The 18,827-nt window shown below is 44.1% G+C and overlaps 2 protein-coding genes across 4 annotated transcripts in view; both read left to right on the top strand.

The window, feature by feature from the left end:
* Positions 1–1,674: 1,674 nt before the first annotated feature.
* Positions 1,675–3,920, top strand: H2AZ1 (H2A.Z variant histone 1). Its single transcript, XM_080627342.1, has 5 exons — positions 1,675–1,805; positions 2,235–2,312; positions 2,714–2,827; positions 3,253–3,382; positions 3,529–3,920. Exons 1-5 carry the CDS (start codon positions 1,803–1,805, stop codon positions 3,588–3,590), a joined length of 387 nt encoding a protein of 128 aa, XP_080483468.1. The 5' UTR covers positions 1,675–1,802; the 3' UTR covers positions 3,591–3,920.
* Positions 3,921–5,419: 1,499 nt separating this feature from the next.
* Positions 5,420–18,827, top strand: part of DNAJB14 (DnaJ heat shock protein family (Hsp40) member B14) — a 30,606-nt gene continuing 17,198 nt past the window's right edge. For all 3 annotated transcript variants that reach the window (XR_013957798.1, XM_080627092.1, XM_080627091.1), the window contains exons 1-2: positions 5,420–5,780; positions 11,641–11,815. Coding sequence is in view for 2 of the 3 variants with exons in the window: in XM_080627092.1 (XP_080483218.1) it covers positions 5,648–5,780; positions 11,641–11,815 (308 nt within the window). In the remaining variant the exon portion in view is untranslated. The remainder of the gene's footprint in view (positions 5,781–11,640; positions 11,816–18,827) is intronic.

Here is an 18,827-nt window from a genome sequence, read left to right as displayed (position 1 = left end):
TCAGCTCTATCTCCCACTAAATGTCTGTCTGTAAGAGTACTCATCATGCTTAGGACCCTTTGATATCAGAGAAATACATACATGAATGCCTAATAGGTGGTAGTTCTGTGATTAGATTGGCAAATTGCATAACAGATTTAGTTTTACCTCTAAAGAGGTATTCAGCCATTGAAGGGCCAGCCTGAGCATATTGCATACTCACAGATGACGGGGTATCTCACAGATAACAGAGATCTATGATATTCTGGAGGAGTACAATGAATTGCTACTTTTTTTGAGTTGAAGGATGTGGGTCAACTGAGGTTAAATATCTAGGCTGCTTTATTCTTAAGTAGACATAGTGATGCTGTATTGCAAATGGCATGTGGGGCTTCATTTCAGGGAAATACAGGCAGGGATTTGAAGTGCTCAAGCTGAGGACATCTGCCCTGCATTAATTAAATGTTACAGTTGGAACCAACTTCGCAATGAACAGATTTTACCCATAGTGTGTTAAATATCCAGTGAGACAAATGGGTCTGAGGCAGGGTTGCCCTCACTAATCACGTGTCTCTTACACAAGACAGAGGCAAAAATAAAACCAGCGCAGCCATGTGGAGTTGTTGGCCATGCCAGCACTTCCCCACCCCCAACATCATGAAGAGTAAATGCGACTTCATCCTCAGTCAAATGGCACCGGGCAGCCTAGTGTCTTCGCTAATGCAGTGTAATAGCTCCTCATTCCGAGACCAGGATGTAATCTCCTTCAAGCTGCTTCTGAGATGCTTTGGGCACTAAGTCAATTAACTTTACTGGGGAAGGCTTCAACCTTCCACAATAAAGTTACAAGTGAATCTACATCAAGCCGAGCAGAAGGCTAGACAAAGCTAGGCTCGGTATAACGAAGGGCACGCGGCAATAACCCCTCACAAATGCCTGGAGTCGCTCGACGCCTGCAGGCAGCCATCTCTCCCACCGGTGATCCCAGCAGCCAGCCAGTTCTCTCCCCTTCCTGGGCGTGGCGAGGCCGGTAGGGCCGGGCCCTCACGCCTCAGTTCGGGGAAGGCGAGCTGTGGGCTCGCATGAGCGGGTGGCTGAGGGCCAGCACTGCGGCCTGCGGGCAGGGCCGCGGCCCCTCGGGCTGCCGCTTCGGCTGCCAACCCCCTTCAGGTACGCGCGGTTTTTATCCTGTTTATTTCATTTCAATCAGACTCCAGCTCTCAGAGGGCAAGACTCGCTGCCGGAGACTCGTGAAGGGACTCCCCCGCCCCGCACTCTCGAAAGCTCCCCCCCAACCCCCCTATCGCGGGCGGCCGGCCGGCTTCTCCGCGGGAGAGCCCCACGCCAACCCAGGCAGCACCGCCGCAGCGGGAGAGCGTCCTGTGTCGGGACCTGCAGGGTCTGCGCCTCCGTCTCCCCGAAATAACGGCGAAGGGCGGACGGGGTGGAGGAAGCGCTAAGAAGCGAACACCGACGGTCTCCTGCACATCCCCCACCTCTCGCTCCCCGAGCCGCCTGTCCCTTTAAATAGAGGCAGGGCCTTTGGCGCACTCCGCACCACCAGACTGGCACCACCCCGCCTCGCCATTGGTTGTCGCTGGGGAGAGCGACCCGCCCCTCCTCGCAGCGATTGGCTAGGGGCGAGGCTGCGGTACCCGGATGCAGGGACGCTCGGCGGTTATAAAGCACCGGGGGAAGGCGGGAGCGGGTGCAGTTTGAATCGCGGCGGGTTGGGGTAGGTCACTGTTGTCGCTCGGGCTCCGTCAGTACGGGACGTTCTCGTCTTCCATCAGCCCCTGCGCGGCGCTGCCCTCCGGTTCGCGATGGTGAGGAGCCGCGGGGCCACCCGAGCGGGCCGCGCTAGTGTGTGGGGGAGATGTGGGGGGGGGGAAGAGGGGTCAAGGTCCGTTGCCCCCTTTGGTGTGAGGTGGGAGTGCGCGCGGGGGAGGGGAGCGCCGGCGGGAGGGGAGGAGGCGAAAGTGGGGGGGTCTCACGCGCGCTGGTGGCGCCGGGGAGAGGGAGTGGCGGCTACGCATGCGCCCGGGGAGCTGTAGGCCGCTAGGTGTAGCGGGCGCTGCGCACGCGCCTTGGTGGCGCGCGTGCCTCCCCGCGGTAGAGAAGGGCGGAGAGGGAGGAGGAGGGGCGCGCATGCGCGGTAAGGCGCTGCCGCGGTACCTTCAGGTACGGTGCTTCGGGGAGAAGTAGGGGTAGTCGGGTTGGTGCAGCCGTTCTTACAGGCCTCTTCTCGTTGCCAGGCTGGTGGTAAAGCTGGGAAGGACTCTGGAAAGACCAAGACCAAAGCAGTGTCCCGTTCTCAGCGGGCTGGACTGCAGGTGAGCAGGGATTGGGGCATGCATTAGGGAAAGTCAGGTCAGCCTTCCGTGTCTTGGTTGGTTGTACCTTGTGAGACTTACACAGTCTACTGTCTTTTGGTTGTCCATAATGGGGTGAGGATCTGTTTAATCCTTGAGTTTGGTGTCTGGATTGGCTTATTTTTAGACCTTTTACAGATCTGTGGAGGAGGGAAGAGAATTCCTTTGTGGCTGTTACTGTTAGTGGTTAGAATTGTGATGTAAACTTGGCATAGTGTGTCCTAAGTTGGGTTCTCAAGTGTTGAAATGTAGCCTGTACTTCTGCCACTGGGGTTCTCCTGCCCAGCATGTGGTTTTCTTTTTCTCTGTCGTCATAGCCTGTTCATGCTTCTGTTATTTTCCGTACTTCTGTTATTTTCCAGTTCCCTGTTGGCCGCATCCATAGGCATCTGAAGTCTAGGACTACCAGCCATGGACGTGTAGGAGCCACAGCTGCTGTGTATAGTGCTGCAATCCTGGAGTACTTGACAGCTGAGGTAAGGCTCCTACAGGGGATGCAAGCAAGTTGGTCAACTCCAAACTGGCATAATGGTCAGAGCCTGCTGTATTTTTGCCAGTTTGGACTGGACTGTGAACTCCTTGCTTTGAGCTAGTTTTAAGTGGATGCACTTAAACCTTATGCTGCATTTCTTGCAGTTCAAATCACTGACTTACAGGAAAGATGGAAGGGAGAAATATTTCATAAGTTTTGCCAGTATAGCACATTGTATCTGCTATAAAACTTACTCTATTCTTGGAAAACTAAACACAGAGCTCCAAAGGAGGAACCCTTTCAAAAGAGGCATTGTTTGCCATCTTGGAAGTGTTGCTAGTGTACTTGGAACAGAGTAAAATAGCAAAGGCCATGCAGTTAGTCTCACTTTGGTTTGTGTAACTCAGTTTAAAGATGTCTTGTCCTCAGGTTCTGGAGCTGGCAGGAAATGCATCCAAAGACTTGAAGGTAAAACGTATCACTCCCCGCCACTTGCAGCTTGCGATTAGAGGAGATGAGGAATTGGATTCTCTCATTAAGGCAACAATTGCTGGTGGTGGTATGTAGATCTCTTGCTGTTTGTGATGGGTTGGGTGGCAAGACCTCTTATCAATCTAGAGGTTGGTTAATGCTGTTGCTTGCTTTGAAGAGCAGAGTTTAGGAAAACTGAGAAATAACATGGTCTCAATTGTTGCTGTTTCGTAGGTGTAATACCGCATATCCATAAGTCTCTCATTGGAAAGAAAGGACAACAGAAAACTGTCTAAAGGATACCAGGATTCCTTGTTATCTCAGGACTCTTAAGTACTTAATTGTCCAGTGTTGGTGATTCCAGTGGACTGTATCTGTGAAACACAATTTTGCCTTTTTGTAACTTTGAAAACTGAAGCTCCCTTGAGCTCTCTAACAAACCAAATTTCTGCATTGAAGTCTTAACCGTATTTAAGTGTTACCATGGCTTCAAAGAAGCTATTGTATTTGTAGTGAGTTCTGATTGAGCTGACTGGTTATAGATTGGTTTAAGTAAAGGAAATGTTTGGTTTTGTACAGACTTTTCATCCACTAGAGTGGAAATATTCAATAAATGTTATGTCAAGACTGATTGTCTCTTGTCCACTAACTGAAAAATACTTGGTCTCGACTACACAGCTCTGAGTTGATTGAAGAATGTGTAACTCTGTGGTCCTGCCAGCTGTACTTGGGGTGTGGAAACAGTCCTGGAATGTTGCACTTGGGAAATACCATCCAGTGGAAGTGACACAGGTTTCATCCTGCCAAGTTACACTCTTGCCAGCTAAGCCTGCTGTGCAGAGTAACAGGTGCCTCTAGTAGGGCAGATGTCAGGTTGATGCTGCTTTAAGGCCAGTTTTACTTGTTGCCAGCCTTCATAGAGTTGAAGGGCTTTGTCATGTAGGGGGAATAAGGTAAACTGGATGGATGGTGGAAATCCCCAAATTCAGCTGGTTTTCCTTATGCTAGAGCTGGACTTGCTATTTCTTGTAGAAAACCATAGGGAGACATGCATAAAAGCAAAGGCTGTACTGCAGCAGCCTTTCCTGGCTGGTATGAACTTGGAGACAGAGTCCAATACCTCCTCCTAAGGTAGCAGTCAAGTAGCTCTGTCCTGGTGTGGCTTTTCCCACAGGTCAGCTTTACCTCTACTGCAGTCTGAACTGGAAAGCACATGGTTGCTGTTTGGAGCATCTTACAGGGGTGAGGGTTTAAACTATGGGGCTAGTTTAAGGGTGTTGTGTTGAAGTTACAGTTTCTGCTATACAGTATCATCCAGCATAGCAGTAGAATAAAGGGGGGCTGGTCACATCTGTAGGTTCTCCAGCTCTCTGTAAGTCCACTTCTCACAGAGACAGTCTGCCTGTAACTGCAGTGGTGAAAACCTCATCCTTTTTGTGGGGCAAGAGGTGCTGTAGAGAACAGTTCCTGTGCCCGAGGGCAGCAAGTTCTCTGCTTTCCACAACTGTTCTTCCAGCAGTAAAATACTTAAAATAAGGATGCTAAACAGGCTATATTGCTTCCCTAACCCCTTTCAAGTAATACTCTGTGCTGCAGCACTGTAGCTGGAAGGTGTTGACCTAGATTGCAGGTCTTGGTTAGACATGTATTAGCTGCATTTGTCCCCTGGAGCTGTGGTGCTTCACTGGAGCAGTACTCGAGTGTTTTCATTGCAGCAACGCAGCCCTCGGCAGGGTGTGATTGATGTCGCTAATAATAGGCAGCCGTTACAAGGTGCTAGCCGGCACCTTCAAACATAGTTAATTAAAAAACGATAACTCGCGGGCTGCACAAAGGCTGCAGCAAGCCGGCAGCGCGGTGCTCCCTAGGCCGCAGTGCAGCGGTAGCCCACGGCCACCTGCCCGGTAGTTTTCCATCGCAGATGGCTCCCGCAGGCTGCGGCCGAGCGGCAGTGGGGCGCCGCAGGCGTGCGGATGGGCGACAGCGCTCCCGACAGGGATTAGCCTGCCGCTGGCTGCAGCGTAGATCCTCCCCAGGGCTGCTGCCAGGGCCCCGAGGCTGGCGGTGAGAAGGGCGGGGCGCCCCCGAGCCCGGGAGGCGGCGCATGCGCGGCGGCGTCCCGGAAGCAGGCGGCGGTCCGGGCTGGGTGCCGGGGCCGAGCGCCGCGCTGGGGTTGCGGGTGCCGCCTGCGCGGAGTGGCGCGGCGGGATGAGCCTTGCGGAGTGAGGGGAGTCCCTGCCCGCCCTCCTGTCGTCTTGCCTCCTCTCTTTCTTCTGCTCCGCCCGGCTGCGCTCTGGCTTCAGGCCCTTTCTCTCTGCGCTGCGGCGGGCGGAGGCGGCGGAAGGAAAAGCCCATGGAGGGGAACCGGGACGAGGCCGAGAAGTGCATCGGGATCGCGCGGGAGGCGCTGGAGGCCGGCAACCGTGACCGCGCTCTCCGCTTCCTCGGCAAGGCCCAGAAGCTGTACCCGACTGACACGGCCCGAGGTGAAGCTCGGCCCTGTTTCCGCGGCCGCCCCTCCTCCCCTCTCCCGCTGCCCTGCTCCGTCGGGAGGAGGGGGAACTGCAGGGACGGCGGGAGGGAGCGGGATGGAAGAGGTCTCCTCACCCTAGGGAGCGGTTAGCCTGCGCGGCAGCCACCTCAGGCTGAGGCGAGGGGGCCCCTCACGCGCGTCCTCTGTGCGGGGCCGGCGCTGCCCCCAGAGCAGCCCGGGTTCAGGGGTCAGGCGTGGGGAAAAAGACTAAAGCGATGCTTAACGTGCCCAGGAGGAGCGCTCAGGGCAGGTGGATTTCCACCGCTAATGCACGGCTTTGGCGTCAGGCGGTGGGGGAGGGATTGGGGCTAGCTCCCTCCTCGCCAAAAGGGCTCGTTCTAGGCCTGCCCGAGCCCTCGCATGTATTCCCATCTCCCTTTGGCCATCAGTATTAGTATAGCCATGTAGACTGCTTAGACCCGATGAACAGCAGGACAGCTCAGGTCCCGGGCCGAGACAGGCTAGGCTGGCTTCTCTTCTGTCACTGTGAATTACCCCTCGCTAGCGGCTTGCAGTAAGAACTGCAGTTCCAGACTGGGCATGTCTTCATCCTCTCATTTACTTGTGGTTTCGATTTTCTTTCTTGTTGTACAGTAGCTACGTAGGAATTGTGCACACATTCAGCTTTCCGAGAGAAAATGGAATAGGTGGCTCCCCCTAGGACTTCATTGGCTCTTCAGGCAATGTGCTGAAACTTGACACATAATTATCTGCCTAGCAAAAGGTTTTTAAAAATTATTTTTTAAAAGGAACAATAACAGGATTTCAGTGTATACAAAGCTGTTACCTGTCTTGAAGGCTTTCTGTCACATAGTGTCAGAAGTCAGCTCAAAAGTCCTTTGAATGCAGCAGCAACTTCTTGTGTTCCTCTGGTTCTCATTGTCTACGCCATGGAAGGAACAGGAAAGACTCATTGCTCTGTACTGACTTAAAGGCCTCAGCATTTACTATTTTTGGAACATGTCTTTGGGGTGAAATTCTGGCTGGAAGTGTTCTTTCTCTATTTTATTCTGTAGTAAAGACTTTATAAGTCAGGTGAGCAGATTCAGTGAACATTTTCTGACCTCCTTTATCTCCCAACTACTTCTTCTATGCAGACAATAAACAAAGGTCTCATCAGTGCTTTTGGGTTTTGTAGTATGGATTTTTGGGGTGTCTTTCTTTTTTCTCTCGTGCAAGACAGGATGGATGTTGCTGGTAAATCACCTGGAAGAAGATAACCATTCCTTTTAGATCAAGACCATAGTACTGTTTATGTTCCTGCCACATTACGTACCTCTCTGAAAGAAAACCAAGCAGAAGTTTGTTACATTCCCCTAAATTTCTGCCGCTTGAGAAGATGACGTGTGAAAATAGTATCAGCTGTTTGGAAGCAGGAGGTGGAAAGGCTGAGGATTGCGATCCAGGTTCTTCCACCAAAGACAGCGAATAGCTTTGTTTGCTTCACGTAGCTTATTGCCATCTTATACCTCCAAGATAAGAGTTACAGTAGCTTTCAGGAAAAAGAAGAAAATCTCCAACTGATACATGTTTTGAGTGTTTGGGTTTGTTTGTTGGTTTTTTTTTTTTTTTTCTCCTTTTAAGTAGGGCTGCTACTACATAACCACTATTGTAAAGTATTCAGTGCAAGAAATAGATGGCTAATTAGGCTATTGTCTGCAGGACACTTGTTTTATTCACTGTGGAAATTAGCAAAGTGTGTCACAAATGAGCTGTGCATCTGGTGAGAAGATGGCCTTGTGGTTAAGGTAGTGGACTATAATCTGGGGAACTGTGTACTGAAACTAGATGTTTCACAGTATTTCTCTGATGTTAAGTCACTTCACTCAGTTTCCATTAGTGATGGCTAATTTTGCTTCATTTTTCAGGTATTCAGCTTGAAACAAGGGCCTGGTTTGTGGAACTGGTGGGCAGTTAAAGCTCCCTCTGAAGCTAATGAGAATTGGAGATGCCCTAATACCACTGGAAAAAAAAAATGAAATCGGGCCCTAGGCCTGATTTGAGCTAGGTACTTAGAAATTAGGGGACTCTGTAAACTTGTGCTTCAGTTTTCTAGCTGTGGAGGTTGATAGTTCTTTTCAACTCATCCCATTTCCTCCCAAAACAACACCAACTCATTGATTCCCCACTGCCAAGTTCTCGAGGCACTTAAATAGCCCTGTTAAAAGTTCAGTAAGCTGCAAGGACACAGAATGTCCTCTTTTCGGCACTGGAAGGTGTGCAATAAATTAGAACTGTCATTTTACACTGACTAAGAGCAAATGAAATTACTGTTTTGTTATATCAGGGTTGGGTTTTAGATAAATTAAGCAGTGGGAAAAGGAAATAATATTTCATGATTCAGATAATTAAAAATGTGTCATAGCATATACCAGAGAGAAGGAAACAATTAAGGTTTTGGTTCTAACACAGATTCTTAATTTACAGTCATAATGTTTTGGGTTTGTATGGTGCAGCCCCAGTTGTCACTGCACCTGCTTACTTTCTCTTTGGGGTATGTATTAGAAGGTAGTTCGTACCAATTTCTCACTGAAGTCACAGATTCTTCATATGTTGTTCCTTTTAATATCACTTTGAGAACAATTGCCCACCCTTTCACAACTGATGTTCCATCAGTGATAAAAGCAGAGAGAATGGTAGCACTGAATCTTTTACTGATGGGAGCTTCTTCCTCCTGATGTTATGGCAGGTAATAAAAGGACAGAGAGCAGGTTTTAACTGTTGTCTTTAAAACAATACCATGTGTGTTTTTGTTTTGGTGACATTTGCATTTAGAGTGCATTCAGCACTAGTTCAGTTATCAGTGTAGTTTAGTTTGCTAAACAAAGCTTCTGTCTGAAATAGGCTGACTGCAGCAGTGCTATTTTAAGGCTTTAATAGTGTAATGTAAGGTCAATGCTTATTTAATGATACTTAGCTAATGACTTCATAGTAGCAGTGGTCATGTTGATGTCATTTGCTAGAAAATTGTTTTACAATTCAAAACATTGCTTGATTATGGGTTTTGCTAATGATCCATCCTGCAACTGAGTGGAAACTTGACTGGAAAAAAAAAAAGTAAGAATTCATTTAAAGATAATAAAGGAGAAGATCTTTTTAAACTTTGATGCCATTCTGTTTGGAGTTGAAGGCAGAAAATTATATTAAGGAAAACTTTATTTTTCAGTGCTGCTGAAAATTTTCTTGCACTATTTCTGATACTGCCTTTAAAGCCCAAACCCTTTAGGAGTATGTGAGCTTAGTTTTTCAGGCTGTTGCATTAGTACGAATTCTGAATTAAACAGTTCTTCCATTAGTCAAAGTGGGGGTCATGTTCAATGCATAAGGGAATCAAATGCAGTGCAAGGATCTTTCATTCAGCAGCAGGTAACAGTACACACAAGCGAGCCTTCAGACACACTGGAGATAAGATTCATTGTCTTACCTGCTAACAAAATAAGTCTTTGGTTCCTTGTATGTCCTGGTTTTAAATAAAAAAGTGCACAGTGAAACTTTTATTTAATGCACTGCTAGGACTGAAGTTCCAACAGTGGTTTTACCACCAGCAGTTCACGGAAGAGTCAAAAAGTTGTTTCTGAATATCTGAACTGTATCTTTTATTTGAAGAAAAAAATGGCCCCGGACCCTTTGTATGGTTTTCTTTTTCACTGCAGGACAATAGCATGTTTGTGTATGCTGTGTCCTGCTATTTTAAGAAGTTAACACTTAAGGTTTTGAATTTTTTTTATTATTTTTTGCAAGCATCCTGCATTGTCTTTTCAGCAATGCAGCTCCATTATGAGGATGAGAGGTCCAAGGTAATTAGGAAGTAGTGATGTTGAAAGTATAGTGCAGCTAAACCAATTAATGAAAAGACCAGCTAAACATACTGTGAAGAGACACTGGTTGTTAAAAATTATCTCTTAGTGATTTGGCATGAGCATTACTGTAGGGATGGGGAATTTCTAAAGCAAAGCCAATATAAAGGCAGGATTTGCAATAACACTTACTTGACAGTTTTGCTAGAGGGTAAGTCGGGGTCACATGTTCAATATGATCCCACGTGATACTGTTATTAAATACCAAACATCACAGGATAAAAAAAAAAAAAAAAGAGCACATTCAGACAGAAAATGCTTCATTCTCAAGGCACTGTCTGCAAATCTCTCTTCTTGATTACTTCTTAGTCTGCAGACACAGTCACCTTGTTGGAGTTCTTCATTTACTGCAGAACCTTAAATGCTGTAACAGATGATATTAGAATAAACTATTGCAGATATTTGGATAACTGCTTCAGTTACAATCCGTAATGCCACTACAGCTTTCCTCTTTTCAAGAACCTCACTTCATTTGCGGTGAAAACATCCCCTCAGTATACAACTCAGCATCTAAATGTTAGTTGTTTCTTTATTTCTGCAGTAAAAAGCCTAATCCAATCAACTGATGAGTCTTGCAGAGGCAGGCATGAGCGCAGGGCCGGCACTCAAGTCAGCTGACTGCTTGTTTAGTTCGGGTGTAGTTACTCAGCTGCAGTACTTCAGGCTGCTGTGGCCAGTGGGTGATAAGTGAATTAATAAGTAAAAGCAAATGATGAAAGAGTTTTAAAGAGACCATCTCAGGGAAGTAGTGGTTTTCCTTTTAAACAAAGCTCTACTTTCTTCTCTTTCCTGTGCTTCCAAGAGATACAAGCTATGATGTGTAGGATCCCAGTTTTCTGCTGCTTCAAGAGAGACCTTGCTAGTTGAAGGAGACATTTTAAGATTAGTTTTAGGAGAAAATCCTTCAGGGTTTGTCTCGGTAGCTTCTAAAAGGAAATATTTTTATAATGATAAAACTATAACATGCTTTCACAGTGAGTGGGACGTTTTTGGGGGGAATTTTTATTAGGGCATTTTTTTCTGCAGGTAGTAACTCTCAGTTTATGAAACAAACTTGGACTATATGGTTTGCCATCTTGCTCTGAAGGGATTTCTTTTCAGGAAAGATAGACTGTTTAATAGTCTTTGATCTGCATTATGCTTTATGTGCAGTCCCTTAGGTTAGAATGATACTGTTTCTGATTTATTGGTAAGACAGATACTTCCAAGATACACACATATCCAGAAAGAAAAAGAAGACTTAGTGTATGATGATTTATTAAATTGCTAAACTTGAGACTTGTTGGAACATGGGAGGAAAGAGGATTTCAAAGAGGATCTAGCAAAAGCATACTGATTTTCAAGATTCAGGTCTTGGAGTTGGGCGTAGCTGGCTGGTGCTGACTTACCTGTGGCACTTTTAACAGTAGCTTGAATTTCATTTGGTATTGCCTGGAAGGGATCTAGAGCATCAGTTTGTGGCTACTAATGGCTTACATTATGAATACGTATGTATGTAGCAACTGAAATGTGCTGGAGATGGGCTTGGTATCTGTGTGGAATAATTTGCAGGTTCTTTAGAGTTAGTTCCTATTTATTGAGGAATAATATTCCTCAGTTGCTTATTCAGGTATTCTGGTATTTTCACCCCAAAGCATGGGTTCAGTGCCTCTAGAACTCATCTAGAAATGAAGGACCTGGACAAATTTTTTACAGTATTAAATTACCTTGGCAGAGGTGGAGGGGAGTCCAGTCACTAATTTTGAAACATTTTTCCATAGTTTCCATAGTTTTGCCACGGAAAGATATTGCTTGACTGGCTTCAGAAAGGTTTATGGTACAAAGTGACGATCAATAAGAAAGTAGGTTGTAGCAGCTAGTCTTTTATAATTGTGGTGCTCCCATTTAAAATACTCAAGAGCCCTAACTTAATTTCTAATGCCTAAAATGATACTATGATATACTGTTGTTTTATAGTTTTGTTGGAAGCTATTACGAAGAATGGAAGTACTGCTGGGGGAGGGACTTACTGCCAAAAACCAGCCAGTAGCAATGATCAAAGTAAGCCCAATAACACGAAGGAGAGCAATGCATCTGCTGCAGGCGAAAGCGGAAAAAGCTACACCGCAGACCAAATGGAAGGAGTATACAGGTATGGCCTTGCTTAAATACATCACTGCTTTTTCATTCTGTGTATTATGTACTTATGCTTTCAGCTCTAGCATCTAAGGAGGCAATAAAAAAATCAAGGTTAGCAGAGAGGGGTTACTTGTACTGAACTGTGCCTAAAAGGAAGAGGAGAGTTGTGCTGCAGTTAAACACAGTATGATACATTGTCATATGTCACTTTCTGTGGGAAAGATGATACTCTTCCTTTTAAACCACCAAGGTTACTTTATATAAAGATAATACTCAAAATACTTAGTAAGTTGATCTAATGGTAAATGGAAGAAGTGATGAAAATTGCAGGACAGTGTTTCTGTTCTTAAATATTTTTATGCTCAATACACATGCTCACTCTTAATGTTTATTTTCCGTACAAACTGGTCGTAGGTGAGTGTTAAAACTGTTTCGTTCTGGAAGTGCAACAACCTGAGAACCGTTGAAGCCCATAGTCTAAGTTGCATTATATAAACTCTGTCTGGACTTCATGTAGCATGATAGTATTAAGATTGGGTGACATCAGGAAAGGAGGATGTGCAAAAAGAAAGAAAGATAAATAGAAATGTCCTTCTGAGGCGAGTAACTCTTAAGTCATGTTATCATTACACACTTGTTGGCTGTAGGAGTGAGAAAAACATGGGTTGATACGTGCTCTGATTTCTGCTAAAGAAATATGTATAAAGCCACTCTAAAACTGCACACATCAAAACCCATTTGTATTTTCATGTAAGCCTAGCCTAGGTATTTTCAAGAGAGCTCAAAGAAGGGAGATCAAAAGGTCCATATCTCTTAATTTGCATAGATTGGATAAACTGTTGTGCAAAACTGAAATTTATTGTGTGGTCTTTTGTATGCATGTGAAATATATGTTGCAGTTGATACCATCTTGGGATCTTTTCCTGAAGTTCAATAATGTGTTCAGGTGTGCTAACAGTGAGGAAAAAAAGTAGCTTTCCTTTGTTGATACAGCAGCTCTGCATTCAGACAGGTAGAAAGCAGTATTTCTGGCATGGCTATACACTTGGTGTTATTACTTACTGGAGTTTTTCATTTACCATCATCTCTGTTTGGTTAATGTTATTGCCCTTTGTGACACATGTAAAGTAAAACCTGAATAAGCATGTAGTTTTTGGTCACCTGCAAAGATTGCTTGTTAAAATGAATGCAAAGGGGGGGGGGGGGGGTGTATGCACATGCATGTGAGACAAAATACCTAGAAAGAAGTCGTCTGTGAAATGAGGCTTAGATCATATTAAGACAGGTAACACAGTCTCAGAAAGGTGCTACGAGGAAGGCTGTATTCCTGGAAGGATTCACTCACCTGTGACATGCCCATCTGAGCTGCAGTCTGCTTTGACATCAGACTTTCTCAAAGTTCTTTTTCTTTTTGTTTCTTTGTTGTAACGGAAAGTATGTTGCCTACTTTGTCTTGAGTAAAATGATGTTGTTGAGCCAACTTTTCTCCCTGCTATGCTTTCATGGTGCCAGGTATTGCTTCCTTGAAGGAATTCACTAGATACCAGATAAAATTAATCCAGTTTGTTGAGATCAGAACCAGAGTTAAGGGCATTTGAGGAAGTTGCACATTAAGGATAATCTTGATGCAACATTGGTTCTTAATGCCTATTTCAACAAGCTGCTTTGAGAATATTAAATTTAGGAGTTTAAAATCTTCCCAGATATTTCAATTGAGCAATTGTAGTAGCTTACATAACAACTCATGTTTATTTGTATTTTATATCCAACTTAAAAATCAGCTGTTAAACCAAAATCTTGACCTTAGCTTGAATGACGCTACTATCCTTGAATGATGCTATATACCTAATAGCAGTTTGTAAACCTTTGGAGAGAGACTGAATTTTGGGTTAGATGTGCAGTGATCAACAGAGCAAGTCCCCAGTTCTTGTTGGAAGTTTAGAAAAGTTTGTCATGTTGTCAGTGAGTGACATCAACACACCACTTAGAAAATTTATGGTTAAGAATTAACAAATGTGTGTGCCTTGCCAAGGAGAACAGGATTAAATTCAAAGAGTGGTTTAAAACTTACTGGAAAAATATAGCACATGTAGTGATGATAGCTGAGGGAAAGCTTATGTTTAAACTACAGTGAGAATGAGCTTTCTAGTTGGAAACATGACAGGCTGTATATGTTATTGCTTTAGTCAGGCCCCAGACTTTTGCAATTAAATGAAACATACCTCTCTGGGGAGGGTGTTCTTCAGAGAGCAGAGCTTGTCACCACCATATGCTTTTGCCATATCAGTGTGGAATGGTTTTCAGATGTTTTGTTGTGGCTTAACCCCTGCCGGCAGCTAAGTAGCACACAGCCACTCGCTCATCCCCCTGCCTGCCAGGTGGGATAGGGAGGAGAATCAAGGGGGAAAAAAGGTAAACTCCATGGGTTGAGATAAGAGCAGTTTAATAATTGAAATAAAATGTAATAATAATACTATGATAATAATTGTAATGAAGAGGAAGACAAGGAAAAGAGAAGAATGAAAACTCAAGAAAAACTGATGCACAATACAGTCGCTCGCCACCAGCTGATGCCAGGCCTGTCCCTCCTGGCCAAATCCCCCCTGTTTTATATACTGGCATGATGTGCTGTGGTATGGAATGCCCCTTTAGTTAGTTCAGGTCAGGCTGTGTTCCCTCCCAGCTTCTTGTACGCCTCCTCACTGGTAGAGCATGAGAGACTGAAATGTCCTTGATCAGGGTAAGCGCTACTTGGCAACAACTAAAACCTTGGTGTGTTACCAGCATTGTTCTCAGACTAAATCCAAAAAACACAGCACTGCATCAGCTACTAGGAAGAAAAATAATTCTACCCCAGCTGAAGCCAGGGCACCTTTGAATTAGGTAAAGAAATGGGTGTGAAGAGAGTTGGTTTTGATAGTATTTCATGCTTGATTGGTTTTTTTTTTTTTCCCCTGTAAGGAAAGAAATTTCTAGATAGCAAAGTAGGAAATCTTCATTTTTTAATAAATTCTATTTTTTGCCATGTGTTTTTCAAACAGTTGTTTTGTATGCGTATGATTCGAAAGGTGGTCATTATCCTCAAGTATCCTTCCCTCTATGAGTTCTGGTTCTGTGTTAATAATGGAATATAGACTGAGAGAAAGCATTCCTGATTTAACTACACATGCCATTTCCTGTGCTTTTTCTGTATAAGCTTTACTGAGCAGTTGGACAAGGGGACAGACTCTCAGCTCTCTCTCACTTGGATCACTGATTATTGTTTCTGGAATTGTCCAGCTATCTTGAATTTGCTTGTGACAATAGGTTTAAGCATAGTGAAGACATGCTTAGAGCAGTAACTGATTTAACTGCATTACTTTTCATCAGGGTTACTCTAGTAATGTGAGTAGGTATGACAACAACCAAGCGCCTCTGTGCTGGTTTTATTTTTTGCACATACACAGGGGATGCTGATCACTAGCAAGCTACTGTAACACTTCTGTGGAGCATTACATGAGCTTGCAAACAAGTCACTCAACTGGGAAAAGCATAAGATGCAGTATCTTTCCAGTGATTGCATAAGTGCTGGGTGATGCTCTATTCTTTGTGGAGACGGTACTCACTATTTCAGTGTGACAATTTGAAGCATGAGATACCCCAGACCACTTTGTTACTTCTGAATTTAAATGCTTTGAAAATACCATCTGTAGGACGTGCATCTTTTTCTTAAAGATGTTTATCTTGTCACTGAGGGCTGGATCAAGTTGCCTTAACACTTTAGGTGACCTGCATATCAGAGATGATGACAGGAGACTAGCAGAAATATGTTAGGACCCACAGTAGACTTATGTCTTTTTAGATTTAGTGCCGCAGAAGCCACTAGGCAATTGAAAGCTGTCTGAGCAATATAAACTTGAGTGCATCGTGTGCACAACAAAAAAGGGAGAATTTGCTTTGTATTCTGAGTTCTTGGCTTTAAAGCAATTCCTTCAGTATTTGATGTGGGTTATTGGCATCTTTTGCTGAGATAAAGAAATGAAACGTTTGTGTAAGAAAGAAAACTAACTTTTTCTTTAAAACAAATGAAGTGCTGATCAGAATTACGGATTTGAGATTATCAGTTATCAGATTTCTTCATGACTTTCAGACAAATTCTGTTCATATCTGCCTACTCACACCACATGTGCAGACCCTTTTTGTGGACTAGCATGACAGTAAAAAAAGGATCATTTGCCTGCTGTGTATTAATCTTTCCCATTTCTTTTTATGCTGTGAAGTGTGTATTATCTGTTGTCTCCTACATGGTTAAAAATAAATTCAGACACATATATAGGTCATACACTTTGTACAGGCTCCCTTTAAATTATCTTAATATTCATATGGTGTCTGATGTCTCCTTTTTAGTAAATAATCCGTATCATATGTTCCATATTACCTTTTTGATGTCTAAAAGATAATTGCCATCTAAAAGATAATTGACATTTAAAAGATAAATATGATGAAGCTGGATTGCTGTCTTGTGAAAACCGTGGTGGAATACTGCTTTTCTTGCCCTGCCAGTGCCTGCCTCTCGGAATGAATATTTTTGTTTGGATCTTTGAGCTAGAACCAAAACAAACTAATAGAGTCATGAGTTCTATAGGAATCTTGTAAAGGAGAATTAAGTGTCATCCAGTAGTGGTTGAGCATAATCACCATCTTGATTTGAATTTATGGAGTAAACAAAAAAAAAAATTGCCTCTACATATTTCATGGATCAGACTGGAAGGAATTTGTGTGACTGACTTTTTCCAGGCCTTCTGCTGAGAATTCTGTGAATTCAACAAAATATTTGCTAAAATTGAGAGAAAAAACACCCCAAACCAAAAAAGAAATCAGGGTGTGCCTCTAATTATGCTGTAGCACTGCTGTAAATTGTTGAAATAGCCATCTGAGTGGTTGAGAAAGTCAATGTAGAAATCACAGTCATAGCGCCTGTCATGGACAAGTGGCACAGAAGATACGGTGGACATTGTCAGAAAGCTCCTGCCCTCAATCTATGCATTTTATAGATAAAATAAAAGCTTAAACAAAATGTGGAGAAATGTGTGCTGATAGAAACTCAGCCTTGAGTATTTCATGTAATGCACACAGGAGAAACAAACTGACCAGGTACATTCAAGAGGAAGGTACTAGGACAAGCACTCTCATGTGGTGTTGAATCTGTCAGTAAAACAGAGGTCTGAAGCTTCTGGTGCATTCATATTCCAGAAACTAAGGAGATGTTGGTACCAGCTTGAGTTCGTTGACGAGACTGTGACCTCCACTTCCCAATCTAGACCACTTTTTGCAGACCACACTTACATAATCCAAACTGTGACTGGCACATTTTCAATTCAGCTGCAGGATGCCATTTGCATCAGGCTCTCTGGCATTACAGGAAACTTGACCCATGTAGAAATTGGTGTGCATTTTACTGTGGTTTTCTGCTTGTCTGGAATCAGAAGTCAATGTAGCTTCCTCTTGCTCAGTCCCTTGTTACAAACATTCACATTGCTGCTGACTGTGCTGCTCAGTTCAGATTACCATTGGGAGAAATAATTGTGGCTCCCGTTGCAAGCTTTTGGAGATAGTGGTTGAAGTATTTATCTTTTTGTCCATCCTTGTGCTTATAGACATAAACTTTGGAAGGCCTTTCAAAATACCTAGTCATACTAAAACTTAGTGATCACAGGTCACTGCAGGTATTTGGTACAGAAATGCAAGCATCTCTGGTATCACAGTATTACAGTATGCTAGAGATTGGAAGGGACCTCAAAAGATCATCTAGTCCAATCCCCCTGCCGGAGCAGGAATACCTAGATAAGGTTACACAGGAATGTGTCCAGGCGGGTTTTGAATGTCTCCAGAGAAGGAGACTCCACAACCCCCCTGGGCAGCCTGTTCCAGTGTTCTGTCACCCTCACTGAGAAGAAGTTTCTTCTCAAGTTTAAGTGGAACCTCTTGTGTTCCAGTTTGTACCCATTACCCCTTGTCCTATCATTGTTTGCCCCTGAGAAGAGCCTGGCTCCATCCTCGCGACACTCCCCCTTTATATATTTATATACACTAATAAGGTCACCCCTCAGTCTCCTCTTTTCCAAACTAAAGAGACCCAGCTCCCTCAGCCTTTCCTCATAAGGGAGATGCTCCACTCCCTTAATCATCTTAGTTGCCCTGCGCTGGACTCTCTCCAGCAGGTCCCTGTCCTTCTTGAACTGAGGGGCCCAGAACTGGTAGGTTTTGTTAATCTGATAAAAGCTGTCGATGCTGACCTAATCTGAATTGTAGATTTGAAAAGTGAAACAAGCAGCACAGCAGTAGGATCACATCATTTTGTAGTCACAGGAGAACCAGTGGTGGTAGCCACAGAATTTCTGCAGGTGAGAGCAGACATTTCAGTTCCTGAAGGGCTTCCTCTGCCTTCAGCCATCAGAGCATGAAGAGGAACCCAGTGTGAGGCAGAACTGGCTGTTGCTATGGTCTGAAACTGGCTGACCATTTCTACTGCAGGTGGCTTGTCAGCTGCAAGTTGGGATAGTGGAGCTTTGCAAGTCACAGCAAGAAGACTCCCCTGTCAGCAGATTGTAGATGAATGTTAGCCATCACTTGCCCTCATGGTGTTTGAGAAGTCTATTCTGTAAAAGCCAGGTATTATTTCAGGAACATCCAGCAACGTGCCCTCCTAAATCAGCCAGCAAATCTGTTAACCAGAAGGGCAGTGCCAAGGTGCTGGCAAGGGACTAAAATTCAGCAAGGACATAAATTAGCCAAACAAAAGAAATAATTTGATAGTAATTCAGATACAGAAGTGATCCAACCAGGAATGAAAAATACAAGAAAAGCAATTCACACAAAAACAAAACCTCAAACAAATTAACAGTGAAAACACCAAATAACCCAGAAATAACAAAAAAACCCAGATCAATACAGAAGGGGCAGTCAATAAGCAAGTGATAGATAAATTGCAAGTTTAAAAAGAAACATTAGTATGGAGAAATGTGCATGTGCAAGAAAATTAGCAC

This window comes from Psittacula echo (genome assembly GCF_963264785.1).
Source record: "Psittacula echo genome assembly, chromosome: 1".
NCBI lineage: Eukaryota > Metazoa > Chordata > Aves > Psittaciformes > Psittacidae > Psittacula > Psittacula echo.
This window is presented reverse-complemented; position numbering and strand designations above follow the sequence as displayed.

Coding starts and splice junctions, on each gene's coding strand:
- H2AZ1 (XM_080627342.1), top strand. Junction 2,313..2,713: donor CTCAGCGGGCTGGACTGCAG/GTGAGCAGGGAT, acceptor GTTATTTTCCAG/TTCCCTGTTGGCCGCATCCA. Junction 3,383..3,528: donor GGCAACAATTGCTGGTGGTG/GTATGTAGATCT, acceptor GCTGTTTCGTAG/GTGTAATACCGCATATCCAT.